The 27331-nt window shown below is 40.6% G+C and overlaps 1 protein-coding gene across 1 annotated transcript in view; it reads right to left on the bottom strand.

Annotated features, from left to right (window-relative positions):
* Nucleotides 1–320: 320 nt before the first annotated feature.
* The window catches only part of LOC129169297 (vascular endothelial zinc finger 1-like), a 29424-nt gene continuing 2413 nt past the window's right edge, over nucleotides 321–27331 (bottom strand). Inside the window, exons 2-5 of the mRNA XM_054755597.1 lie at nucleotides 15313–16061; nucleotides 5209–5278; nucleotides 4947–5109; nucleotides 321–3792 (exon numbers count right to left, since the gene is read on the bottom strand). Of these exons, the coding sequence (XP_054611572.1) occupies nucleotides 3425–3792; nucleotides 4947–5109; nucleotides 5209–5278; nucleotides 15313–16061 (1350 nt within the window). The 3' untranslated portion in view covers nucleotides 321–3424. The remainder of the gene's footprint in view (nucleotides 3793–4946; nucleotides 5110–5208; nucleotides 5279–15312; nucleotides 16062–27331) is intronic.

The following is a 27331-nucleotide window of genomic DNA, read 5'->3' as shown; positions in this document are numbered from 1 at the left end:
ACTTGCGTATCTTGCTTGCTGCTGTAACAAGTCAATTTCCCTGCTGTGGGATTAATAAAGTACTATACAATACTATATATATATATATATATATATATACACATATATATACATACGTACATACACACATATACTGTATATATGTTGTACCCCCCCTGCAAAGAAATAACCATTTAGTTGAGCATGGTTTGGTTTTAGGGGGTCCATGCTTAATTCTATGAAACAAAATAAACATGAAAAAAAAACAAACAACCAACCAGTCCACTTTCTATTTACTGTGCAAAAATAAATGAACTAAAAGTGAAGTTTGCTGAGCTCGATGGTGATGAATACACTCATGATGCTTTTCTTTTATTTAGACAACCCAAATAAAAGGCACATAACATTGCGCATGTTCATGTAATCATTTGACATAACATACATTTTTTAAAAATGCAGGAATGTTTCAGCGTTCTGCTAACCAGTTTTCTTGTATATACAAAATTACCAATGTTAATGTTCTAATACAAAAATTGTTTTTTTTAATTAAAAAAAGTGTTATCTTTCTATCTACTGTATCTTCACTACCATATCGTCAGAGCTAAAATAGCTTTGTACAAAGATATACATTCAACTGCTTTCACAAGGGTGGTGGAATTTCCAATTCTTATTTGTTTTCAAAAATAAAGAGTGTTCAATTCAATAGGAAATCATCACATTATTGATCAAATTTGGCAACAAAGCTATTTATAGTGTATCTACGTCATACAATAAGAAAAAATACACTATTTTGTAAAAAAAAAAAAAAAAAAAAATCTAACAATGACAGTCATGCATATGTGTTGCAACACTGTCGAGACAACAAGGCATTGTTTAAAAAAACAGATTAGTGTTTGGGGTCATGCAATCTCAGTCTCTTCGCTGACTGAGACCCATTTTTCTTTTAAAAAAATATCAAACGTACAGTAGATATGCTATTGTACAGCAAATGCTCATCTCATGGACGGTTATGCTTTAAAACTATTATTATTATTATTATTATTATTCGTGTCCCTGATGGAAGTCAACCAAACTCTTGTTGGTCTAACGTCTGCCAATAACTTTCAACGATACGCTGTTTAAAAATCACTCAGCTTGGTTTCAATCACGTTGAGCTGCTGAGTGACTATAAATGTGAAATATGGGGGCTCCACTAGACTGCACCTCTTCTGCTCTTCATATTCCAGTGCCATCAATATCACTAGAGGAAACAATCATTGGAAAAAAAAAAGTCGACATAAGCCACTCACCTCTGTACGGCACCCCAGAAGGGACATGGAAAAAAAAAAAGATTCGAGGAAAAAAAAAACTAATCTTGAGAAAGTTTTGTGAGATCCTGAGTTTGTTTCCACCTTCCAGCACCTTAGGAGCTGTGCAGTACGGAGTGCTACTGGAGGTCTCACATGCAATGTTTAGCCTCTCGAGGATAATCAAGTCCACATTTGAGAAGTCCAGGTGCTTTTCCTACTGGACCGGGTCCAATGCCGCAGTCGCACTGCACATCAACTTTGAAATGCAATCAGACGCTGAGCGATGGGAATAACTTCAGCATCGTAAAGTCCTCTTCAAACGTTTACCACGTGCATAAAAGTCGTGTTTACGATTAACAACACATTTTAGCTTTTATATTTGAGGTCAAGGTCAATCTCAAAATAAAATTCTATCAAAGTTCTCCTTTAGGAGAAAAAAACACAGGAAATACCACAAGTAAACAAAAGCTATTTCTCAGGATCTCGCAAAAGTTTCTCCGCAAAGTTTTTGCAAAAGTGTCTCGGGATTTTGCAAAAGTTCCTCCAAAAAAGGTTTCTCGGGAAAGCTTCTCTGGATCTCGCAAAACCTTTTCAGAATCTCACAAAAGATTCTCGGAAAACTTTTTGCACAAATTTCTCAGGATCTCACAAAAGTTTCCAGAAATCCATCAACTTACTCGGGCTCTTGGAGAAGTTTCTTTGAAAAGCATCTCGAAATGTCGCAAAACTTTCACAAAATCTCGCAAAAGTTTCTCAGGATCTCACAAAAGTTTCCAGACATCTGGCAAAACTTTCTCTGGAAACCTTTTGCAGAAGTTTCTCAGGTTCTCACAAAACTTTCTTGGGATCTGGCAAGTTTCTCAAGCTCTTGCAAAAGTTTATCCAGAAATTTTTTGCAAAATGTCTCTGGATTTTGCAAAAGTTCCTCTGCAAAAGTGTCTCAGGATCTCACAAAACTTTTTCAGAATCTCGCAAAAGGGTTCTCTGAAAACTTTTTGCAAAAATTTCTTGGGATCTCACAAAAGTTTCTTGTAAATCTTGCAAAGGTTTCTCAGAAAAAATGTTGGCACAAGTTTCTCAGGATCTCGCAAAAGTTTCCAGAGATCTTGCATAACTTTCTCGGGATCTGGCAGAGTTTCACAGGAAAGCTTTTGCAAAACTTTCTCGTGATCTCGCAATAGTGTCTCGGGATCTGGCAACATCCCCCCCACCACATCATGTCCCCTTAGGGGTTCTGTACTTCTGCAACTCAAATGAATAAAAAAAAAAAAAAAAAAGATTTGACGTGGAAGTCTACAGAGAGTGGAAGCCAGATTTTTGTTGTGACATGAAATTCCTTGGGTGCCAAATGATTTTCCAAAGGTAAGAAAAAGAATCCCAGAATGAAGACGTGCAGCACACATTCCTTCAAAGATACGTGTTTCCTGAGTGAGTCTTTTTGGGGCAAAAGGAGATAAAGGATAAAAAAAACAAACAAACAGATGCACAGACAGCGGATGACAAAAAGTTTCCCCAGATAGCCACTAGGTGGCCCCATAGCGTAAGTAGGCATACTACTGTAAGTAATACTGCTCCTGTGTAGAACATGTGCTCAGTGCAGTAGTCCATCCACTCGGACTACGTTGGGGGGAAAAATGATAAAACCTAGCATTCAAAAAAATAAACAAGCAATATAAAAATAGAAACATTTCAGAATCAACTGGAGACTTTTGGAGGTAAAAAAACATGAAAATACATTACTATGTCAAAAGTACAAGTAAGCTGTACCTCAAGAGTGTAGTAACTACTATCTGACAAGGGAATGGTCCCTTTTACTATTCCTACGTGAAATATGGATTAGCAGGCTAGCGTTACACAACAAGCAAGATCCTCCTCTCCCGCATCAACATAAACATCAGTCGTCTTGTCTGGCCTGTCGTGGTACAAATCACAGTTTCATCACTCCAACCGACTACGCTACGTCCTACATGCGTCCTCATGTCAACGTCAGTCCTACTTGGGTTCTACTCAAGTCTTCTCCAGTGGCTTGGAGAGCGTCCCCTGGCTGCAAAACTCATGGAAATACAGCATCCACATCCACTTGATGGGGAACACAAAAATAAGATGGGCCTGAGGAGCAAATGGTGAGGAGTCTCATCTTCCCTTTCTTTTGATTTTTACCAAGGTGGAGAAGACGGCAAGACTTGGGACAGGAAAGGCATGCTATCCACCGGCCTCATGGCAATGTTGAGTGGCCCGGCAATATTCATTGGCATGGGCGTGGTTATCGCCACCGGGTGGGCGATATTCATGGGCGCGGTGGCGGGGATGTTGACAGAGGCGATGTTGACGGGCCCAGTGATGGTGACCGGGTGCTGGAGGCTGACCGGTGACGTGATGTTGACTGTGTTGGTGCTAATGTTCATTTGCGCCGCTATGGTGACGGCGTTGTTATTGTTTGAGTTGCCGCGGTTCAACGCTGTGGTGATGGGAGCTGAAACACTCACGGGGGTCGCGGAGGCCGAGTTGCAGACCTCGCTGCCGTCTGGGGAGGGACAAGGAAGGATTGTCAAATGTTGGTTTGGCAGCCACGCACACACAGTACAGTCATAACTGCAAAGCCTAGCAGCACCACAACTCAACTACACACGTGTCTTTTCAGTTTTATGCCAGCCTGCAAACCTTGCTTAAAAAATACAAAATTGCTTAAATGTGGGGGCACATTTATGGATTTAAAAAAAAAGTATTCTATGTATTACTGAAAAATTAAAATGAAAAACTGTATTTTATATTTTATGCATTATTATTGTTATGCATAATTATTATATATATAATATTTCATATGATCTAATGCATTTTAATGCCCTTATATGTGTATGGATTTTTTTCTAAATATGAACACATTTTATGGTTTCATGTATTTTATGCATTTCAAAAATGTCATATATTTTATATTTTATACATTTAAAATATTTTTAATGTAATTAAAAAAAAAATATTGATGTATTTTATATTTTCATTTAGCCCTGCGATTGGCTGGCGACCACTCCGGGGTGTAGCCCGCCTCCTGCTCAAAGTCAGCTGGGATAGGCTCCAGCATACCCCTGCGAACCTAATGAGGATAAGCGACATAGAAAGTAGATGAATATTTTCATTTATTTTTTGAAATAATTATAATGTATTTTTATTTGAATGTATTTCGTTTTTTTTTTTTAGCGCCGTGGGCCGGTAAAAAAAACAACAACAAAAACACAAGCCACGGGGCACAAATGGCCCCCATGCTGCACTTTGGGCACCCCTGCTTTTATAGCTGTTTGCCAAGGTGGAGCATGTGATGTGATGTGCCAACTGTGTGAGCGATTAAATATGTAGCAATTCAAGAGAGAACGCTGCAACTAATCGATGCGTGAAAACAGTCAAGTCGGAGGAGGAGGCATATTTTCCAGACGACAAGTTGCACTTTCTTTCCATAATTTGGCTGGTCCTGAGACTTGCATATGTGATAAGAAAATACACAATATTGTATAGTTCAACATATGCAGCCTTTAAGTTGAAACTCAAGGTGATCAGTGACACAAGAACGCTGCTGAGATAAAAGCATGTGACGTGAACAACGGCTGTTGAAGTAAAAGAAGAAAATGAAAGCTGTTAACCACACGTCAGGCTCCTGGTGGACATTTAAGTCAAGGTGTCAAATACCTTTGTTGCAAGCGTTGAAGTTGCTTTGTCCGTGAGTCTTCAGATGGCTGGTGATGTAGGCGGCACTCAGCATCTTCCCGCAGATGCTGCAAGTCACCTTGCCCTCATGTCTGATCATGTGAGAACGCAGCCGGTCTTTGGTGGCAAAAGCAGAGGTACACGCCTGCACACACACGCGCGCGAACACACCGGGTTACAGGGTGAAGGGAGTGTCAATGGTAATGATGAACGTCAGCCAAACAACAGTCAGACGGACACTTACTGTCACTTGACATTTGAACGGTCGTTCGGAAGAATGAACATGCTTCACATGGCAACTCAAGTGGTCTGGTCTGCAAAAAACAAACAAATTCATGAGAAAAACTCCAGTAGAAGCTTGGTGAGTGTAACCCCGGTTAGCGTCGAACATTTAGGCCAACATTTTGCCCCCGTTTGCATACAATACAGCACGTGTCTTGCAGTGTTATTAGTACACTGCACTAATAATTTACTTTATCACTAATAATAATAATCATAATAATGAATTAGATTTATATAGCGCTTTCCAAGGTACCAAAAGCGCTTTGCGTTGCAGTCATTATTCATTTATTCCTATTCTACATCTGTGTCCACAGTTAAACGTGGCTGTCAATTCGCACCCATGTCCTCTCCGCCCACCACCAAACATTCATTCCCATTCATACACCAGTGTGGGCAGCGGTGGAGGTGAGGAGCTTGAAGTGTCTTGGCAACAACAACAGTGACTGGGTGAAGGAATTAGCTTGCTAATAAGTGGAAACAGGAAGCGCAAGTTCGCGCCGTCACCTGTCTATGATGTCATCAGTGGTTGACTCTGTAGTTCTTTGCTAACTAAAACAGTTACACCACAAGTCCCAGAAATGTTAACACAAAACACCTTTTTATAGTTTTACAAAGATACTTTTACATGCATAAGACAATTGTAAATGCATATAAATGACAAATGAAAGGAAACATGAATATTTGGGCTTACTTTACCTTTATTGAGACACAATGTGGCAGTGAGATCAAGACGTTATTTGTTGAATTCAATAGTGTTTCTCACCTCTTTTTTTTAAATTATTTTTATTTAATCAAAATGCTGCCGCTTGTGACTTCCTTGAACTCAGAAAAGCAGAGACTAGAGATGAGAAACACTGTTGATTTCAACAAATAACTCATGGCTCGACTTGTCACCATAACAAATTTTGCTGGTCGATAATTACGCTACAAATTATCGTCAATAATCAATATCAAGGACATATTGGAGATCTTTTTGTTTGTTTGTTTGTTTGTATGTACTTTATTTATCCCACAGCGGGGAAATTTACTTGTTACAGCAGCAAGACAAGTAAAGAGAACAGTGTAAAGAAAGCATAGTGTCTACAACATGGTTCAGGTGGTGCATGCCATGAAATGTATAATTCACATTTGAACCACTAGATGGTACTAAAGTATAGTGCACCTGTGTGAGCCATATTAGCTTGACACAGAAGTTGCGTATGTACAGTATGTTGTTTAAAATGTATGCCGTATAAATGGTTGCGTTTCTTTTGCAGCGAGCGACACTGTCTGTGAGCACGCACCATTTTGTTTATACTGTATTGGTCCGTGTCGGTCGTCGGTGTTCATGTGCTTACCTTGTTCATTCTGTTTAAAACCAATGTTTTGGTTAGTCGGACCTGCTGGAAGGGATTGTGACACTAACCAAGGTTCCGCTGTCATTCATTCATCAGCGATCAAGAGGCGTGCCATTCAGACTTGGACTATACACGAGTTCTGAATTCTAAGACAATGACTTTGACTTTACTTTTCTGGTTAATGCTAAAATTGCTCACATGCTAATGTGACGCGCTTGCTTTGATAATGAGGGGCTCGGCCAAATCCTTCAAAGTCGAGTCAGAGGCAGTTGATTGTCTGTGATCAACCATGCGTGATTCAGTTTGGCCTAGTTTCAGGAAGGACCACACTGAGATGGTAAAGCATTATATTATACACTTGTTTACTCTCCGTAAAGTGGCAGTTGATGCGGGCCCAATTCCGAGCCTCCTGTATTTTATTGCATGAACATAATGTGAGGAATATGGTTGTGCAAGATTGGTCATCAGTTTTTCTGCTGCTAAATTTGCACAGCATCTCTCTCAGGATTAAGAGGAAAATGGAGTTCAACCTCATGAATACCGCCCTGGAGTTGGAATGCTGTATGCCCAACAACAACAAAGCACTTTATTGCTGAATGACCTCCAAGACTAAAGTGCTGTTTTATTCCATAACACACCTCACTCAACACTGACAAAGCGCAACAAAAATCTTCCGTTTTTAGTGTTAATATGCCTTTGTCTGATTGCTTTCTCATCCTACTCTAAAAATAGGTTGTGTATAAACCCTTTGGAATGCTTGCGCTGTCATGCTTTATACTGTAATATACTGTACAGAGATACTGGATATGGAAATGATATGATGCTGTATATAAAAAGCCGTGGTTGACAAGACTGTGTCTATTGCTTCATGGAAGTGCAGTTCCTTGCCTGCTGACCTTTAACAGTGAATCTCCAGTCTTCATAAAAGTCAGCTTGGCGTGGATCCACTGCTGACAGCTGGATGGTTCTGGTGACGCTGATAGCTGAATCACGTTAGCAGGGTGACTAAGGGCGACTGTGTTGGCAACCGCTTCCAAACCGGAAAGTTTCATTCGTCTGGAATTCCATTTATTGCTTATACATACAAAGGAGGAGTCGCACTAAAGCTTTTCGGTGGTGCTATGAAGCAGATATTTTTTGGGGTTGCTTTTCTGCCCGGGACGGGGTTGAGTCCAGACAGTGCATGGCAACAGATCCAGCTAAGTGCCAGTGACTCAGTGGCCTTTTCTTCGCTGCCCATTCTGGCTTTCCAGCCTGCAGATGAATGCCTTACCCACGTCACTGTGCTGGAGGCGTGCCTGTCCGTGTCTCACATAGCACAGACTGAACATCACCGTGTAACACCAATATGCCCTTCTTATTACTTATTAACCCTAACCCAATTAACCAGTTTTACGGCAGCGGACAGGTGAAGAATGTGGCAAACCTGTTTTCTATGCTCTTAAGTACCTAAATATTTCATTTATGATTTAGGAATCATAATTTTCAGAAATTCACCACTCATCACGGTTGGGTGTGGAACTGATTAACTGCAATATACTACAGTCAAACTTTTGCAGACTCCCTCTAGTGGCCGCTATAGACAGGTGGCCTCTATAGGCAGGTTGGCGTCCAGTTTGAATGTTGACCAGGAGAGGAAAAAAAAGAAATAAAGGGGAAAAAAACGATCTCAGTTTTGCTCCCGCTGCTTTTTAAAAACATATGCTAGCAAGGTTTTAGCGTGCAGGCAGTATTATATTGTATTGTAGCGTCGCTGGGAGCACGTCCTGTTCCCAGCCTACTTTGCGGTAATGTTTTGGTGCAAATGCTCTTAAAGTTACATGTTTGACCAGGAAATAGCAAGCTCAAAAGAAGACGGCTTTTTTTTATGTGGAACAACTGACAGTTTGTGTGGATCTTGTGAATGATTGTGACTGAGCTAGGACTCAGTAATTAAAGTCTACACACGAAGGCTTCATTGATTGAAAAACGAAGTGCATGAAGCTTCTACTTGAGTTGGTAATTTGGCCGCTATATGCGGTCAGTTATTGACCAAGGGAGACAAAATGGGTGGCCGCTGGCCGCGTTGGACAGGTGACTGCTATACACAGGGTCTATAACATGTAAATTTGCTGCGGGGGATTTTTCAGTGGCTGCTATAGGCAGGTGGCCGTTCTATAAAGGTGGTCGCTAAGGCAGTTTTGACTGTGTGACTGTGTGTGTGTGTATATATATATATATATATATATATATATATATATATATATATATATATATATATAAATAAACACACACACACATACAGCAATATATATCTCCTTGTCATGCCAGTAACATTGGAAGCCATCTGGACCGTCAAGGTTACATTTTTTCTCATCAGAGAATAAAACTTTTTTCCACATTTCAATGTCCCATGTTTGATGCTCCCTGGCAAAGTCTAAACGGGCACTTTTGTGGCATTTTTGTTTCTAAAGCCTTTTCCCGCAGATGGCGTCTGATGGTTACTGCACTGCAGTCGGCACCAGTAAGGTCTTCATGTGGGTGGAAGACCGCCCTGTGTCTTGATGGACAGCCAATGGGATCCTCTGGCTCAGCGTAGGTGTGATTTTTTTTGGGTGTACCACTTGACTTTTTTGTTCCATAATGCTCAGGATCTTTCCAAAAAAGTAGAGTGAATGATTTCCTGCTCCCAACCTCAGCAGCCATGGCACACTGTGAGAGGCCTTGCTAATGCAGCTCCACAATCCCACCACGTTGAAAAAGAGAAAGCTTCTTAGCTTTACCATCAGGAGGGCATGACAGTGGGAATGATGACGCTACATCAACATTTGGAGCACATTTGGGCTTTTATAGCCTGTGGTCTTTTCATCAGCTGATAAACAGCCTATTTCAGTTTTTTTTTTAATTACAAACTTTCTTTAGATTTTAATCATATATATATAGTCAAACTTGCCTATAGCGACCACTAGAGGGAGACTGCAAAAGTGGCCGCTATAGACAGGTGGCCAGTTTGAATGTTGACCAGTAGAGGGGGGAAAAAAGGGGAAAAAAATAATAATAATGTTGGCCAGTAGAGTGCACTGTGGGACTGCGGATAAAAGTTGTACAGCACTACTAGGCTTGTTATTATCCACGACCCACAGAACAAAGCTGTGCTAGTAATGTCTTACGCTTGTTTTTAATATTTTACTTTTTATACGGCAGAGTGTCATTACAGCTTTAGTTCATCAGGAAGTGACGGGAAGTGACGGTGGGCGTCCCGAGCAGGAGAGCTAGGCTCAGTGCTAGCTGTGAGTTTGGAGAGAGTTGGGAAGTGTGTTTATGTTGGCGTGGATGTAAAGTCCTGCAGTGTTCTCCGCTGTTAATAAAGCCATTAAAGTGCATCGGCGACGTGAGTCTCTCCTTCCCCACAACAAGCGGCATTACAGTATTGACACACATTGTGCATATTGTCTCACACCAGGAAATAAACGGTGTCATTTCTTACAGGCATTGGCTGGACAGCTATGTAGTGGGGCTTGTTTAACCTTTGCCTTGTGGGCAAGCAGGAAGGAGAGACGATGCTGAAAGATGTGTGTGTGTGTTCTGAGCTGCTCTCTGGTGGCCGCGTTCAATAAATAAAGTTGGCAGAAGCAACAGGAGAAGTTTCCTTCTTTGCTGGAGTTAGGTTGCCCTTACTACGGTTCGGAGCTGAATAACACTGACAATTTAACACACTGTAGTAGCGAACGGAAAAGAAGACGGCTTTTTTGTGTCGAAGACAGAAGATGAGGACTTTGATGGATTTGTGGATGATGATTGATCAAAAATAACGTGAGTACATTCTAAAATACTTCAATTAAGTACAACCAAACTCAGTTTTGCTCCCACTGCTTTTTAAAAAACATATGCTAGCAAGGTTTTAGCATGCAGGCAGTATTGTATTGTATTGTACTGTAGCGTCGCTGGGAGCACGTCCTGTTCCCAGCCTACTTTGCGGTAATGTTTTGGTGCAAATGCTCTTAAAGTTACATGTTTGACCAGGAAATAGCAAACTCAAAAGAAGACGGCTTTTTTATGTGGAACAACTGACAGTTTGTGTGGATCTTGTGAATGATTGTGACTGAGCTAGGACTCAGTAATTAAAGTCTACACACGACGGCTTCATTGATTGAAAAACAAAACTTTTTTGTGCATGAAGCTTCTACTTGAGTGGGTAATTTGCCCGCTATATGCAGTCAGATACTGACCAAGGGAGGCAAAATGGGTGGCCGCTGGCCGCGTTAGACAGGTGACTGCTATACACAGGGTCTATAACATGTAAATTTGCTGCGGGGGGATTTTTCAGTGGCTGCTATAGGCAGGTGGCCGTTCTATAAAGGTGGCCGCTAAGACAGGTTTGACTGTATACATATCATCCACGGATGATGCAGTCAACACTGCCATCCACACAGCCCTTTCTCACCTACAGGGCCAGGACACATACGTCAGAATGCTATTTATAGACTATAGCTCTGCTTTTAATACAGTCTGCCCCCACAAACTCACAAATAAGCTCCTCACACTTGGCCTGTCTCCCTCCCTCTGTAACTGGGTGTTTAACTTTCTCACAGGCAGACCCCAGTCAGTCAGAGTCCACAACTGCACATCCAGCTCAAGAATTGTGAGCACTGGGACCCCACAGGGGTGTGTGCTGAGTCCACTCCTCTACACGCTCTTCACCTACGATTGCGTGGCCTCCCAGAACAACACCAGCATCATTAAATTTGCGGATGACACTACAGTCATCGGACTGATCACTGGTGGTACTGAAACATCATACAGAAGAGAGGTGGCGGACCTCATAGCTTGGTGTCGTGATAACAATCTCCTTCTCAATACAGATAAGACTAAAGAGATGATCATTGACCCGAGAACAAGGGAAAAGGAGCCGCATAGACCCCTGTTTATTGATGAGACTGAGGTGGAGAGGGTGAAAACCTTCAAGTTCCTTGGCACACACATCAGCGAGGACCTCACCTGGTCTCACAACACCCAACAAATTCTGAAGAAGTCCCAAAGGAGACTGTACTTCCTGAGAAGACTGAGGAAATTTGGCATGTCCACCACAATCCTGAGTTGCTTCTACAGATGCACTATCGAAAGTGTCCTTACCGCCTCCATCACTGTTTGGTACGGTAACTGTACAACACGTGATAGGAAGGCACTCCAGCGGGTGATCAAGACCTCACAGAACATTGTTGGGGCAGCCCTCCCCTCACTGCAAGACATTTATAAATCTAGAGTCCTACGAAGAACACACAACCTCATCAAGGACAGCACACATCCACAACACTCATTATTCACACTCCTACCGTCAGGCAGACGCTACAGGAGTTTGAAGTCCAGGACCACAAGGCTGGCAAACAGCTTTTACCCACAGGCCATCAGGCTTCTCAACGAAGCACTCGCACACGCCGCACGCAACACACGCACACACTCATAGCACTTTATTTATTTATTTATTTATTTGTATTATTTGCTTGTATTAATGTCTCTTCTGTTGTTGTTGCTTAATTTATTGGTATATATGTTTATGTGTTTATGTTTCTATGTTCTTATTCTTTCTCGTGTTTCCTTTCTTTTCTTGGGAGTATGAACAGAATAAGATTTTCATTGCATGGTATAACTGCTGTTTTACCATGCACATGACAATAAAACTCTTGAATCTTGAATATGATCAAAATCTCTATATATGATCAGATATCATATATATAAAATCTATATGATCAAAATATATAAGGACTGGAGAATATGGACTGGAGACCCCTAGATCTCAATGGGAAACACCTCCAAAGGGGGTGGAAAATGAGAGGGCTAAGATCCTGTGGGGCTTCCGAATACAGACCGATAAGATGGTTGTGGCCAACCAACCGGACATCATGATCATGGATAAGCAGCAGAGGACAGCCATTGTGATGGATGTAGCCATCCCCAATGATGGCAATATCAGGAAAAAGGAACACGAGAAACTAGAGACATACCAAGGGCTCAAGGAAGAGCTGGAGAGAGCCTGGAAGGTGAACGCAACATTTGTTTGGACAAATATAACAATGACAACAAAAATAGCTCATAAGAGTTCCATGTTTTGACAGTATAATGCTATAGCTATTCATGTAAGAAGTTATTATCAAGAAAAGCATGGAAGTTGCTCGAGATCAGCTCTTATTATGAGCTATATTTGTTATCATGATATTTGTTCGTAGCTTTAATGTAGCTTCAGTTGTAGCAGGCATCACAATGGATCGATCATCTGAAGAAACAAGGCTGCTCTCATCACTTTTTCCATGACTGTATATGATTAAAGTTCTTGGACCTCGCTATGAAATACCATCACATCCTCACTTTAGCCAGAAGGTTATACAGCATTTTATGAAAAAGCTCAAAGTAATGTCAACAAGCACATGAGTCCAAAAATTAACCGAGCACTTAAAAGAACTGAACCGAACCGCTAGCACGGCTATGTTGTAAAAAAGTGTCTATATTTGGACATTGAAATGTTACATGTAAAGCATGTCTACTTTTGTTGTGAAATTAACAATATTTTCTCTGATAATTTTGTCATGAATTCTACTTAGAATTAAAGAATGATGTCTGAAATTGGTTTCTAATGTGTTTTATTCAAATATTCTCAGTGTAAAAAAAAAAAAAAAAGAACTGTTGCATAATCATTAGTGAAAAGTACATAGCCTCGTGTCCGCCTGTCGATGAAAATTTTGAAGAACATAATTCCATGGAAAAACAAACCCCATGGTGATTACAATGGTATATATTCATGGAATAATTACTCAACTCTGCAACTAAAGTGATTTTTTTGTGTATAAAAAGAGTAAAATAAGATTATTTGAACTAAAGTCTAACACCGAGTGGACACCGAGTTATGTACTTTACATTTAAGAAAGAGTGAACTTCGGAGGGTTGCTATGGGAAATGGAAGATCAATTAATCAATCAATCAAAGTTTATTTATATAGCGCTTTACAATAGCCCACGGGCTCCCAAAGTGCTTTACAATAAGACAAAACATAAGAACACAGCATAAAACATAAACACAAAGTAAACACAGAATAAAAACTCTATAAGAAAATGCTTCAGTGCTGCAGAGTGCTAAAAGCCTTTAAAAGTACTTTAAATGGGAGTCAACAAGAACTAAAAATGCATAAAATACAAGACCGCCCTAGTCGGTGTTGTACGCCTGTCTAAAAAAATGAGTTTTCAATTTCGATTTAAAAAGGCCGACTTCAGTAGTGGTGCGAATATCAGTGGGCAGTTTGTTCCACAGTCTGGGAGCAGCGACGGAGAAACAGCGTTCGCCCCACTGTTTGTATTTTGCCCGTGGGACTTCTAACAGAAGCTGTCCCAAGGAACGCAGGGCCCTGCCGTGATTGCGGATAGTTAAAAGCTCCGACAAGTACGACGGAGCAAGGCCGTTAATGGCATTAAAAACAAATACTAACATTTTAAAATCGATTCTAAAACAAACTGGAAGCCAGTGGAGTGATGACAGCACCGGGGTGATGTGCTCACGTCTGGGCGTGTTTGTTAAAAACCGGGCAGCAGCGTTCTGGACCAACTGCAGACACGAAATTGAGGTCTGACTGAGGCCAACGTAAAGTGCGTTGCAGTAGTCCAGTCTTGAGCTGATGAAAGCATGGATCGCTTTCTCAAGATCCTGCTGACCTAAAAAAGGCTTCACTTTAGCCAGAAGATGGAGCTGAAAGAAGCTCGTCCTAATGACACAGCTAATCTGTTTGTCGAATTTAAGTCCACTATCGAATATGACCCCAAGATTTTTGACATCAGGTTTAAAAAAGGGGGCCAGAGAGACGAAATTCGCTGCAACAGTGTGCAATGTTGGTGACATACCAAATAAAATACATTCTGTTTTGCTGTCATTTAAATGTAAAAAGTTCTGATCCAGCCACTGCTTTACGTCAGTAATACAATCGAGCAGCCTAGTGGGAGCAGTATTGTCAGTGGGTCTAATAGGCAGATATATCTGCAGGTCATCAGCATAGAGATGAAAAGACAAATTATGTCTTTCCAAAATTGAACCCAGGGGTAATAAATACAGAGAAAACAGAACAGGGCCAAGGATTGATCCCTGTGGCACCCCGTACGAGAGGGACGCATGGGAGGAGCAGAGGTCATCGATCATAACGGAGAAGCTCCTATTTGCCAGGTATAACCTAAACCACTGGAGAGCAATGCCTTGGAAGATGTCTCGAGCTCTGGTATGTTGGGTGTGTGTTTTACAATGTTTGAAGTTTGTGTTTATAACATTACCAAGGTCTATCCACCAGTTTAAAATTTTAAATGTAACACTTGGGTACCCTTGATCTGAGCCATGCACACACACACACACACACACACACACACACACACACACACATATATATATATACACATATATATATATATATATATATATATATATATACACAGTATATATACACACATACACACACACACACATATATATATATATATATATACACACACACATATATATACATATATATATATATATATATATATATATATATATATATATATATATATATATATATATATATATATATATACATACACACACACATATATATACACACACACACACACATATACATATATATATATTATTGCATGTTGGGCCAATGTGTCATATACTTTCCTCAAGTGAATACTGTTAAGGAACAGCTTGAGTAAAAGTTTGGATGAACGTAGTCTTACCTTGAAAAACCTTTCCCACAGACGGAGCACACGTAGGGCTTATGAACGCCACCATCATGAGAGCGAACGTGGTAGGTCATCCGGTCCTTCCTTTTGAAGCGCTGATGGCAGATGGGGCACTCGAAGGGCTTTTCGTCAGAATGGGAGAGCTTGTGGCGATTCAGGTGGTAAACATCGCGGAAGGCCTTGCCACACATCTCACACCCGTGGTTTTTCTTGACAGGTTTGGCAGGTTTCTTAGGGACAGTGTGCTGTTGTATGTTGCCCATTGCGGACGATGTCATGACGCTTGCGCCCGAAGAAACCGACGTGGTTGCTGTGGAGAGGATGCCCGCCGCTGTCGAGATGTAGGAAGCGTTCCCGTTGTTTTCTCGCGTCATCGTCGAGATCATTGGGACCATGGTGGGGGCCGTCTGGGCGGTCTTCTTTGGCCGCGACACCATTTTGATACCTGTGTGGCTGGACTCATGGCGTCGAAGGTGGTAGCTGTCGCGGAAGGCCTTGTTGCAGTAGCCACAAACGAAGGGCGTTTTGCCTTTGTGCTCCTTCTTTATTCCAAGCAATGGCCGTGCACTGCCTCCACTGGCCATGTTGTCTTTAAGGAGATCTGCAGCATTGGAGGGGGCTTTCGGTTCTATTTGGATGGGCAGAATAGGCTTTTGGTCGATTGGTTCGGTCCCTGCGTTGAGAAGAGGCAGTAGGCTGTTCTGCGCCACCTGGTGCTGGTGGTGGAGGGCTTCATTGGCCTGCTATTGGAAAAAAAACATAGCGATAAATGCTCGTACCAGTAACAGATACACTAGATGTGACGTGACCGATATTAGTTCAATTATCATCAAAGTGCATCTGTAGGACATCTATTACCAATTCTGCGAAGTCCTTGAAAATATTCCTCCTATTTTTTTTAAGAGCTGTCAAATAGTGCAGTTGAGGCCCAACATCAAAATAAGCGTTCCAAATGGTTTCCACGGTACCCAAGCAGCAGTGCCTCTCAGTGCAATGAAGTGACTTGTGAACGTACGCATGACAAAAATGCATTCTGAACAACTTTTTTTTTTTATTATTTAAAGTGTGTCCTCCTTTTAAATCAAATCTTTCATTCAAGGGCTTCTATGACTGACAGACAGATATACATTTATATGTCATCCTCGCCTTCCAAACAAGTTCCGTTGCGAGACTGTCTTGTAGGTCAAGTTTTGGTTTAAGTCGGAACTTCTACCAAAAGTAACTCCTAAGCCACTCACACTGTACACACAACACATAAAATACAGTAATAACAGACTAAATACAAGAAAAAAATCTAACCAATAAAAAAATAGGCTTTCCATGTCAAAAGGTCACTACACTACTGCTTTTAGAGGGTCAGCGACTGGAAGTTATGTGTACTATATATATATATATTAATTTAAAAATTTAACAAGATATATATATATATATATATATATATATATATATATATATATATATATATATATATATATAAACATCAAAAATTAGCTGAAATTTTACAAGAACAAAATCAAAATATTTAGAAAAAAAGTTGTAATTTAATGAGGAAAAAGTCATACATTTTACGAGAATAATAAGGGGAAAAATAACAGTCTACAGTTGAAATGTTCAAGAAAGTGATGGGTTTTTTTTAAGTTGTAATATGACGAGAAACATAACAAAGGAAGTTATATTTTTGGGAAAATTTGGTTATGATCTTACAAGAATAAAGTCCAAATATTATGGGAATAACATCATAATTGCGAGATTAAAATCTACAAGAAGAAAGTTTAAATAGTTGGAAACAAAAAAAACAGCTGTAATTTTAAGAGAATAAAGTCAAAATATTAAGAGAAAAAGTCATTGTAATGAGAAAAAAAGCTTCAATTTTGTGATAAGTACATTATTTTCAAGTAGTACATAATTACATTATTTTTAAAAAGTTGGAATATAATGAAAAGCAGAGTCAAAATATTACGTGGATAAACTCAAAATTATTAAGAAAGTTAAAATATTTGGGGGGAAAAACAGCAGCAAAAATAGAAAAAAAAAGAGTAAAGATTGAAGTTGTTATTAACAATATGCTTTTTCACATATATGACAAAGCTAAATGACAACACCTCAATGAACACAACAAGAATTTCATTGCATAGCAGAACTACCTGTTTTACCGTGCATATGACAATAAAACTCTTGAATCTTGAAGCGTAGATGAAATATACCGTAAAGCACCGTGTATAAACCGCAATTTTTTCCACTGGTAAGAAGCAAAAAATCGGGGTGCGGTTTATACACGATGACAGGTCTGTGACCAGACGCAGAAATTGACTAGAAGCCCATTTTAGAATCGCTGTCTGTGGGTCAGACAGTTGCTTTGATTTTAGCGCCCTCTGCTGTACAGTTGTTGAAAATGCTTGTGTATGCAATTTCTTTCTAACTTATTTGACGGCTGTCTTTATTTTCACACAGTGAAACGATCTCTATATACACTAAAGCTAACCTAAACTTCCATTAAACATTGCAGATGATGTAAAATACAATACAACGTTGGAGTTTATTCAAATTCACACTGAAGCAATGCAGCGTTGTGTTATGTACAATACATGGATAACTGATCCCCATGCAAACTTGCATCCTTTCATTTTTCACTATGTGGCTCTCTGCGGGAAAAGTTTGGACACCCCTGTGTTAGAGTTTTGTGATTTCCGACAGACTGGGAATGTGAAATGAGTCCTGTGTGTGTGTGTATGAGAGGTGTGAGAGAGAGAGAGAGAGAGAGAGAGAGGGTGCGAAAGGAGAACACCTCCTCGTCATCCTACAGAATGAATTATGGTTAATGTTGGTGATGACAGTCTAGCGACTGAAACAAGTGCGTCCAATATCAAGCACATAGTGTGTTCTTCTGCGCTGTAACTTGTTCTGCAGCGAGTTTCATGTTAACGGACCAAGATGTAGTTTTCATTCATTTATGGAAGCGTGTTTGTAACCACGAAACGCTGTAAACCTCAGACTACCTGTATTCACAACTATTAATACACTGTTTTCAAAAATATAAACAAGAATGTCAAAATTAGGCTTCCAAAAAATGTATTCAATGCGGTCTTACGGGAATCATCTTTATGCAACTAAATAACAAATTACAGACCTGAGAGTTGCATTATACTCACATACAGACCATATAGCACAAAGACAGCAGCAAAGGTGAGAGACTAGTGTGACAGCAAAATGGGTTACAGAATTTTGCTTACGGAAAGGGGCTGGTCATTAATGTAGCCCACACCGCATGATACCCATCCATAAGAATCCAAATACTGGATAAAAAATGCTCCAATTATGACCCCACTGAGTCATCCTTTGACCGAAGCAAGCATTCCAAACAGAAGGCAGTCTAGCGTGCTGCCAAAAGACTCTCAAGAGTAGGCCATTGTTTTTGCAATTGAACAACTACACATTCATGTAATCACAATGTGGAATGTGGCACAGAATCTTATTGGTTTGGGTTTGGAACCCTGCCACAAGTTGATTTTTCATTGAGCATCTTTTAAAAACCTTAGTCTGTTCCTGATTCGAGTGGATGGCAGCAATCAGTAAATTGTGGCATTCTACACACTCTTCTTGAGAAAATTGCCCTTGTCTAAGACACAACGACATTGAATACTAATTTGTTGAAGCAGAGACATTTAAAGAACAAGTAGAACTTGAAGGTTGAATTGGAAACTCCAACTTTTCCATGTCAGACCCTGATGCCCCCAGAAGGAATCAGTAGTTGTAGTGGCAGTTTCCCTCTTGCACACGAGCACCTAAACCAGGGGTATTCAACTCAAACTCAAATACAGGACAGATACAGAACATTTAGTCAAACTAAGATCCAGTCAGAAAATACAAGCTACGGACCAAAAATGGAACCTGGGCCACACTTCAGAAACCTGTGGGTTAGGATTGAGAACCACTGTAAGGTTTCCCTGTAACTTTCACCTATCTAGCTGTCTTCTTTATCCGTATCTATCATTCGTTTCTCACTGTCCACTTTATACCAATACACTAGGTCCCCAACTTACGAACACCTGACTAGCGAACATTCGCGGTTACGAACACAAGCCGACTGGTCAGTATATTTTATTTTATTTTGCCTTGTAGTCGCTGAATCAGTATTTATACTGCTACTGTACATGCTTGACCAGTAGAGGGCACTGTGACACTGCTAATGGGACCAACAGAGGAAGAGTTAGACTGGGGAGATACAGTGTAAAGCTAAATGGAAAGCTAAATGATACAACCCGGACAGAACGTGTGATTAAAGTTGATGAAGAGTTAATAGGCCTGCTTAATTCTACACCACCCACAGAACACTACCTCTTTTAGAAGAGTCTAACGACGACAACGATTTGTTCGTTTTTTCAATAACTCCTCCTCCAACTCCACCACAACGACGTATGCTCGACCACTCCTCTTCAAAGGTAAATAACATTTATCATTACGTATTATTATATCACTTTTATTATTGTTTTTACATTAATTATCCTGGTTTAATATTACTACTGCATCCAAACTCATTTACATACATACACATATACTGTATATGTATCTACTTAAGAACAATTCGACATAAGAATGGTCGTCTGGAACCAATTGTGTTCCTAAGTTGGGGACCTAGTGTATATCACTCCTTTCCCGCTGTCCACTTTATCTGTATCTATGAGTTGTTTCTCACTGTCCACTTTATCCATATCTATCACTTGTTTCTTACTGTCCACATTATCCAGATCTATCACTCGTTTCGATCTTCTTCCCCTGTATGTCTTCATGTATCATTCTTCTGTGTCACTCACTTTGCTTTACTCCTCTTTCACCTGTCTCTGTTGTATTTAGAGTCACAATGTGTAGTGCCAATGCACAGATTCGATTGGCTCAGTAGCATCACATGGGATGGCTTAACTCGCATGCAATTGATCAGTGGATTTCCTGAGCTGATGAACCATTACCAAAGTCTAAAAAAAGACACACCAGTCAAAACGGAAGCGCCTCCTGAAAATTGTACAATCAAACTTGTCTATAGTGGCCACTAGAGGGAGACTGCAAAAGTGGCCGCTATAGACAGGTGGCCTCTATAGACAGGTTGGTGTCCAGTTTGAATGTTGACCAGTAGAGGAAAAAAAAATAAAAAAAGGGGGAAAAATAGTGTTGACCACTAGAGTGCACTGTGGGACTGCGGATAAAAGTTGTACAGCACTACGAGGCTTGTTATTATCCACGACCCACAGAACAAAGCTGTGCTAGTAATGTCTTATGCTTGTTTTTAATATTTTCCTTTTTATACAGCACAGTGTCATTACAGCTTTAGTTCATCAGGAAGTGACGGGAAGTGACGGTGGGCGCCCCGAGCAGGAGAGCTAGGCTCAGTGCTAGCTGTGAATTTGGAGAGAGTTGGGAAGTGTGTTTATGTTGGCGTGGATGTAAAGTCCTGCAGTGTTCTCCGCTGTTAATAAAGCCATTAAAGTGCATCAGCGACATGAGTCTCTCCTTCCCCACAACAAGCGGCATTACAGTATTGAAGAAGCATTGCAATTGTGAATGTATTATTCTAAATTGGCCTCTAGGTGTCTGTGTTTGGTGAGACAGGAAATAGACTCCTCACTAAGGTTCCCTAGGGAACACATTTACTGTGACACTGCTCGAGCAGGAGTTTTGACGTCTTACATGGCTTATTTACTCTTATTCTGTCTACTATATTTGCTAATATGAGTGTAAAGACATTTAAAGCCGCAAGGAAGTACGCTTTGCAGAAAACAACATTGAGCAGCTAACGTGTCAGTCTATGTTATCTTATTTATGTTTGATTCTTATTTTCTCTGATTATATCGACTATGTTGGGTTATACAAATGTAAAGGTGACTATGAGGGTTTTATTCCATGTCACTTTTCGCGGTCGGGCCTGGAACCACTTATCCGCCATAAACCAGGGATTACTGTACTAGACTTGTAGCAAGTAAAAGGTTTTACTCTTCTATTTGTGTTTCTATTACCAGAGGTGAGTACCACACTGGAAGCAGACCTCTCAGTCAACGGGCTGAGACAAGAAAACGTCCACCAGTGGCAAGAAAGGCCAAGGTGAAATGCTTGACCTTTCCCTTTGAGGATCAATCATCCATCAAAGAAGGCCAACCAAGAAAGAAGTTGCAAAAGAGAAGGGCTGGGGCCAGGAAAGAAAAATGAACCACACAATGTCCTCCTTATGTCATCTAGCCCATTGTGAAAGACACAAATCTGAGCAGTGATGCACTAGGGCCACAGCAGGGGTGCTTTGTATGCTCATCTTCATTGATTTGGCTCATCTATTCATGAGACAGGGACATTGTTTATCCACACACCACTCGGCAAAACTAGCCGTCACTTCGCCGTGATACGCAAGGGGACCTGGGGATTCGTGGAGACCGCCAATGAGCCCACCCAGCCACCCATTTGTCTGAGCACCTGCTCACACTTACCACCTTCCAGGATTAGTCACCACAATGCCAATGCGGGCCCATCCACTGGCACATCAGCGGTGGTGTTTCTGTTTGGGTTGTGAACAGCAGACATAACCAAACAGTGCAGACGGCTGGCCCCAATGCAGAGGTGCAAGGCCTGGAAAAGCTGCTGTGCCTTCATGCAGCTCTGACCATTTTGACACAAATGCGCTCTGACAAGTGAGGCTGCTCCCTCATAAATAACATCAAAATGGAGGGAGTGTCCTGATGGCTCCACAGGCCACTGTAGACTTGCTCACGGTCTGAGTCAGATTATGCGCCGTCTTTCCTCCATCTTTTGTGTCACACTTTACAGCTGCTTGGCATAATCCCATTTTGGCCAAAACAAAGAGCATGTAAAAAGTGATGGAAGGGAGGGGGGTGGGAGACTCAAGCTGCGCAAAACAGAACTTCATGTAAAATCCAATTCGGTACAGAGTCTTTGAGTTTGGTCTTGAAATGTCCAGGAGAGTTCTAATATTTTTTAGCACGGGTTTTCAAATACAAAAATATTTACAGATGGGGCTGTGCCTTATATTGAAAACTATACAATGTGCAATGTAGTCAAGAGCCTATCAAATGTGAATATTTTTGAATGTTCTTAGTGATGCATAAAAGCAGAGCTATTATGTTTGTGTTTTAGGTCCAACAAGATATTCACACATATCAGCTTTGACTTTGCAAAACACTGATGAACGTTTTTGCTTCATTTCTGATATGTTGCGTAGCAAAGCACTAACTCTTTGTGTTTGCGCCATGTGGAGTTGGTCCGTCTAGGCCAGGGGTCACCAACGTGGTGCCCGCGGGCACCAGGTAGCCCCCACGACCACATGAGGTGCCCGCAAGCCTGCTTTTCATTCAGGTTTTCAGTTAATAATGAAAGAACAGTAGAAAGAAATGCATTGTGAAATACAACATGTGAGTTGTGGACACCAGCATTTTGTTCATGTTCTGGTAAAACAAGCATATTCGCTTTGTTTGGGTTTAAAATAAGCTCTGAAAATAAATGTTACAAAAATGAGTAGCTATTGGACATTTTCATTTTGTAAAAGTAGCGCTCACAAGGAAAAACGTTGGTGACCCCTGGTCTAGGCCCTAACCCATTACTCCATTCATCCAAACAACAAGTTTCAGATTGATAGACAGTCGAGCTAGCATGCAGCATCAATCACTTACAACCATTATTGCTATAATCATGACAATGATTATTTATTTCCTAGAGGTTTACCGCACATCATACTTTTCATTTATTTGATGTTGAAATTTTTCATGTGCTGCTGGTCCACACAATTTCTGATAATAAAAATACAGTCGTCCCTCGCCATGTCACAGTCCCAATTCCACGGCTTCACTATCATGGTTTTTCAAAAATATAATAGCCTAGTGGTTAGCACATTGGCTAACACAGTAACAGCCTGGAGATCGGGAAGACCTGGGTTCGATTCTCCCCTGGGCATTTCTGTGTGGAGTTTGCATGTTCTCCCCGTGTGCACGTGGGTTTTCTCCGGGCACTCCGGCTTCCTCCCACATTCTCAAAAACATGCAGGTGAGGTTAATTGGCGACTCTAAATTGTCCATAGGTATGAATGTGAGTGTGAATGGTTGTTTGTCTATATGTGCCCTGCGATTGGCTGGCGACCAGTCCAGGGTGTGCCCGAAGTCAGCTGGGATAGGCTCCAGCATGCCCCCGCGACCCTAATGAGGATAAAGCGGTATAGAGGATGGATGGATGGATATTAATTAATAAAGCATGCGGTTTCGTGGTTGAATACAGCCTATTAGTAAAAATAATAATAACTTTACATACTTTATAATAACATAATAATCATAACCACAATAATAACACGGGATACTGATATGGCCATAACCCATGCCAAGCTAAAACTCAACTCTGAACCCCTGATGTGACTTCCTGTTCTCCACACACCTGGAACGCATTCACTGGAGCACACAAGCACGAGTTTTGTTTATGTCTTAAATAGCTTATTTTCTCTTATTATGTCTACTATATTGGGTAATAGGAGTGTGAGCACAGGGGTGTTATTTCATGTCCAGATGGCTCTAGTGTTAAACTGCGCATTTACAGTAGAAGGTAGTAAACAGGTTTTCTCTGCTCTCACTACCAAAATATTCCATTTATAGATAAGGAATCCTACCTATGACGTTTGGGTCTGGAACCAATTAACTGCCATAAATGAGGGACTACTGTATTCGAAAATAGTAAAATATTTCCACTTCAATTAAGTATAGAACTACAGTCAAACCTGTCTTAGCGGCCACTTGTATAGAACGGCCACCTGCCTATAGCAGGCACTGAAAAATCCCCCCTCCTCCCCCGAAAATTTACGTGTTATAGACCCTGTGTATAGCAGTCACCTGTCTAACGCGGCCAGCGGCCACCCATTTTGTATACCTTGGTCAATATCTGACCGCATATAGCGGCCAAAATACCGACTCAAGTAGAAGCTTCATGCATGAAAAAGTTTTGGTTTTTTTAGCAATGAAGCCGTCGTGTGTAAACTTTAATTACTGAGTCGCAGCTCAGTCACAATCATTCGCAAGAGCCACACAAACTGTCAGTTGTTCCACATAAAAAAGCTGTCTTCTTTGGAGCTTGTGGCAAACAGTGACACTGTTTATTTCCTGGTGTGAGACAATGTGCACTGGTCAATACTGTAATGCCGCTTGTTGTGGGGAAGGAGAGACTCACGTCGCCGTTGCACTTTAATCGCTTTATTAACAGCGGAGAACACCGCAGGACTTTACATCCACGCCAACATCCACACACTTCCCAACTCTCTCGACACTCACAGCTAGCACTCAGCCTAGCTCTCCTGCTCGTGACGTCACACCGTCACTTCCCGATGAACTGCCATATATATAGTAGCACAGCTTTGTTCTGTGGGTGGTGTACAATAACAAGCCTAGTTTTATTTACAACTTTTATCCGCAGTCCCACAGTGCCCTCTACTGGTCAACATGTAACAGTATTATTATATGTATCTGCAAACACAACAAGCTTCTAATCACAGACATGTTAATATGTGCGTGCACAAATTCAAAATGGCCGCCAACCTGTCTATAACGGCCACATACCTATAGCGGCCACTTTTGCCGTTTCCCTTTAGTGGCCGCTATAGACAGGTTTGACTGTATAGTTAAGCTATCAAAAGCAGGCGTTTCATTGTTTTTTTTTATTGAAAAATGTAAATTTAATGTAAATGTAAATTTAATTTGCTGATATATCAGAATTTTTTTATTCCCAAATGACTGGTATTAATGATCAGCTGCCCCCAAAAAATACATATCGGTGGGGCGCTAATAAATATTGCTGTGGCTAAAAACCTGTGCCAACATTTGGATTCTGTGTGCTGGCAAAGGAATTCAGAGCCTGCATAAAAATAATTACAGACAGAATTATTCTGCTGGGAAAAAACCCCAACATATTTATATGACTAACACCCAAAACATCTAACCTAAAAAGGATAACACGTGGCCAGGAAATGAAGTAAACAAGAATTTCAATCCATGACTGACATATAGGGCAAGTCAACCTATTGACTGTGTTGTAAGAAGTATTTTAGCTTCAGTATATCCAGTTAGTAAACTGTGTTTGCACTGCCTTCTGAGCCTTGTGAGAGCTCTGCTTTTCTACAATGATGCTAAATCCTGAGGTTTACTACGGGTGTCAGAGCTGTAGTCATTAATATTCTGTATAAACAGGCTAATTCCTGTGTGTTACACAAAAAGGGCCTGCTGACAAAAGACGCTGTATGCTTCCCTTTCTGTTAAATAGGACCAACACTGAGAAGAATACTGGACTTGCACTTTGCACACAGTGTACAGACATGATTGGAACTGGGTGAATCAAATCATGTGCAGGATAGTGCAACCTACTGCACAGGCTCACAAAGTTAGAGCGGAACATTTGTCCACTTGAGCCTTTGTCTGTTGTATTATTTGTTGCAGCTGCCGTTTCATTTTTACTGCTTCATCGGGTTGTCACAAGATCTCGCCAGATTAAAAACCTGACAAGATTTGTCGTTCAGAAAAAAAACTGTCTTGCAATAATGAATAAATAAATTAATTAACCATATATTAATCATCAATTAACTCATTCAATACAAAGATGCATTTAAATGTTTTTTTTTTTTAAACCTGAACGCTTGCTCCCAAAGACGTATTTATATGTCTTTTACATTTTTTGAGCGAGAAGCAAAAAGAGGTGATGATGCAACTGCTGACTAAAAGAAGTCACTTTTCAAGCAGTTGTAAGCTAAAAGTGCATTTGATAAGAGCTCAGCATTGATCTTCTGCATGTATTTACACACTCAACAGCAAGGAGGACATGGAAGAGCATGCAAGAGTGTTGCGTGCAGGAGGTTACGCATTGGAGGGGAACTTTAACGCATGCACTGGTGTTTGGTGGACAATGTAAATAGAAAACGGAACAGTGCAAATTGGTGTGCGTTCACAGAAAGTCAGGGCAAAAGAAATGTAGCTCTTTAATACTGTTGAAATGCCAGCATTTCAAGAAATGCTGCAAATGTTAGACAGTACCAACTGCGTGTGAGAAAATACATGTCACAAACGACAACTCCACAACTTTCCAACAGTGAAAGATGTAGACTTATGACGTAATAAATGAACTATTGCATTATTATGACATACTATTACTGTTTATTATACATTATCATAACAGTGGTTTAGTTGGTCTCCAAAAATGTTGACAATAATATTGTTTAGCGTCAATTTGTGGGACAAACATTTCAAATGAACTTGAAATCTTTGGTGACGTAGTTAAATAAACGTTTGTTTGTCCAGTCACATTTTTTTAACTGTATTTTTTTACAGTTAATGTTAAAATCTTGTCTCGTCTTGTGGACCCAATCTTGTGCATTGTCTCGTCTTGTGACACCAGTCAACATATCCAAGTTCTAAAGAAGTTGGAAAGACACTTGGCAAATGCTGCTATAAGCAAGGATTTTGGTGCCTTCATGATCACAATGCACACAAAAGACAAACAAAGTAACAGTGTGAGGTAGAAAATACAAACCTGACCTCTGGCAAGATGCCAGATATTTTAAAACAAACTACACTGTCCATCTGTCTTCATTGTGCAAACAGCAAAGTGCTTAAATAGGCACCAATAAGCCGTGGTGGCATAAGACAGATAATACATACTGTAGTGGGGCTGCACAGGTATGGATGACCATCACAGGTATGGATGACCATCACAAAAATTCATCAGTTCACAAAACTTTTGGCTCATCTCAGTACTTGATAGCAAATTCCAGGCTGTCTTGCCTGTTCTTCTTGCTAATGAGTGCTTTGCATCTTCTGGTGTATCCGTTGTGTACCTAAATATATCAAGTATTGTATTTTTATGATATAATTTCAAATACAATACTTTGGAAAGTACTTTTGCAGGTTGTTGCTGATGTTGTGTCTTTACACCACTCACTCGCTTTCTGTCATCACCAGCTGATATTTTCCTTACTCTACCTGTTCCACGTCTGTTACTT

The sequence above is a fragment of the Dunckerocampus dactyliophorus genome, chromosome 16, assembly GCF_027744805.1.
Source record: "Dunckerocampus dactyliophorus isolate RoL2022-P2 chromosome 16, RoL_Ddac_1.1, whole genome shotgun sequence".
Classification (NCBI taxonomy): domain Eukaryota; kingdom Metazoa; phylum Chordata; class Actinopteri; order Syngnathiformes; family Syngnathidae; genus Dunckerocampus; species Dunckerocampus dactyliophorus.
This window is presented reverse-complemented; position numbering and strand designations above follow the sequence as displayed.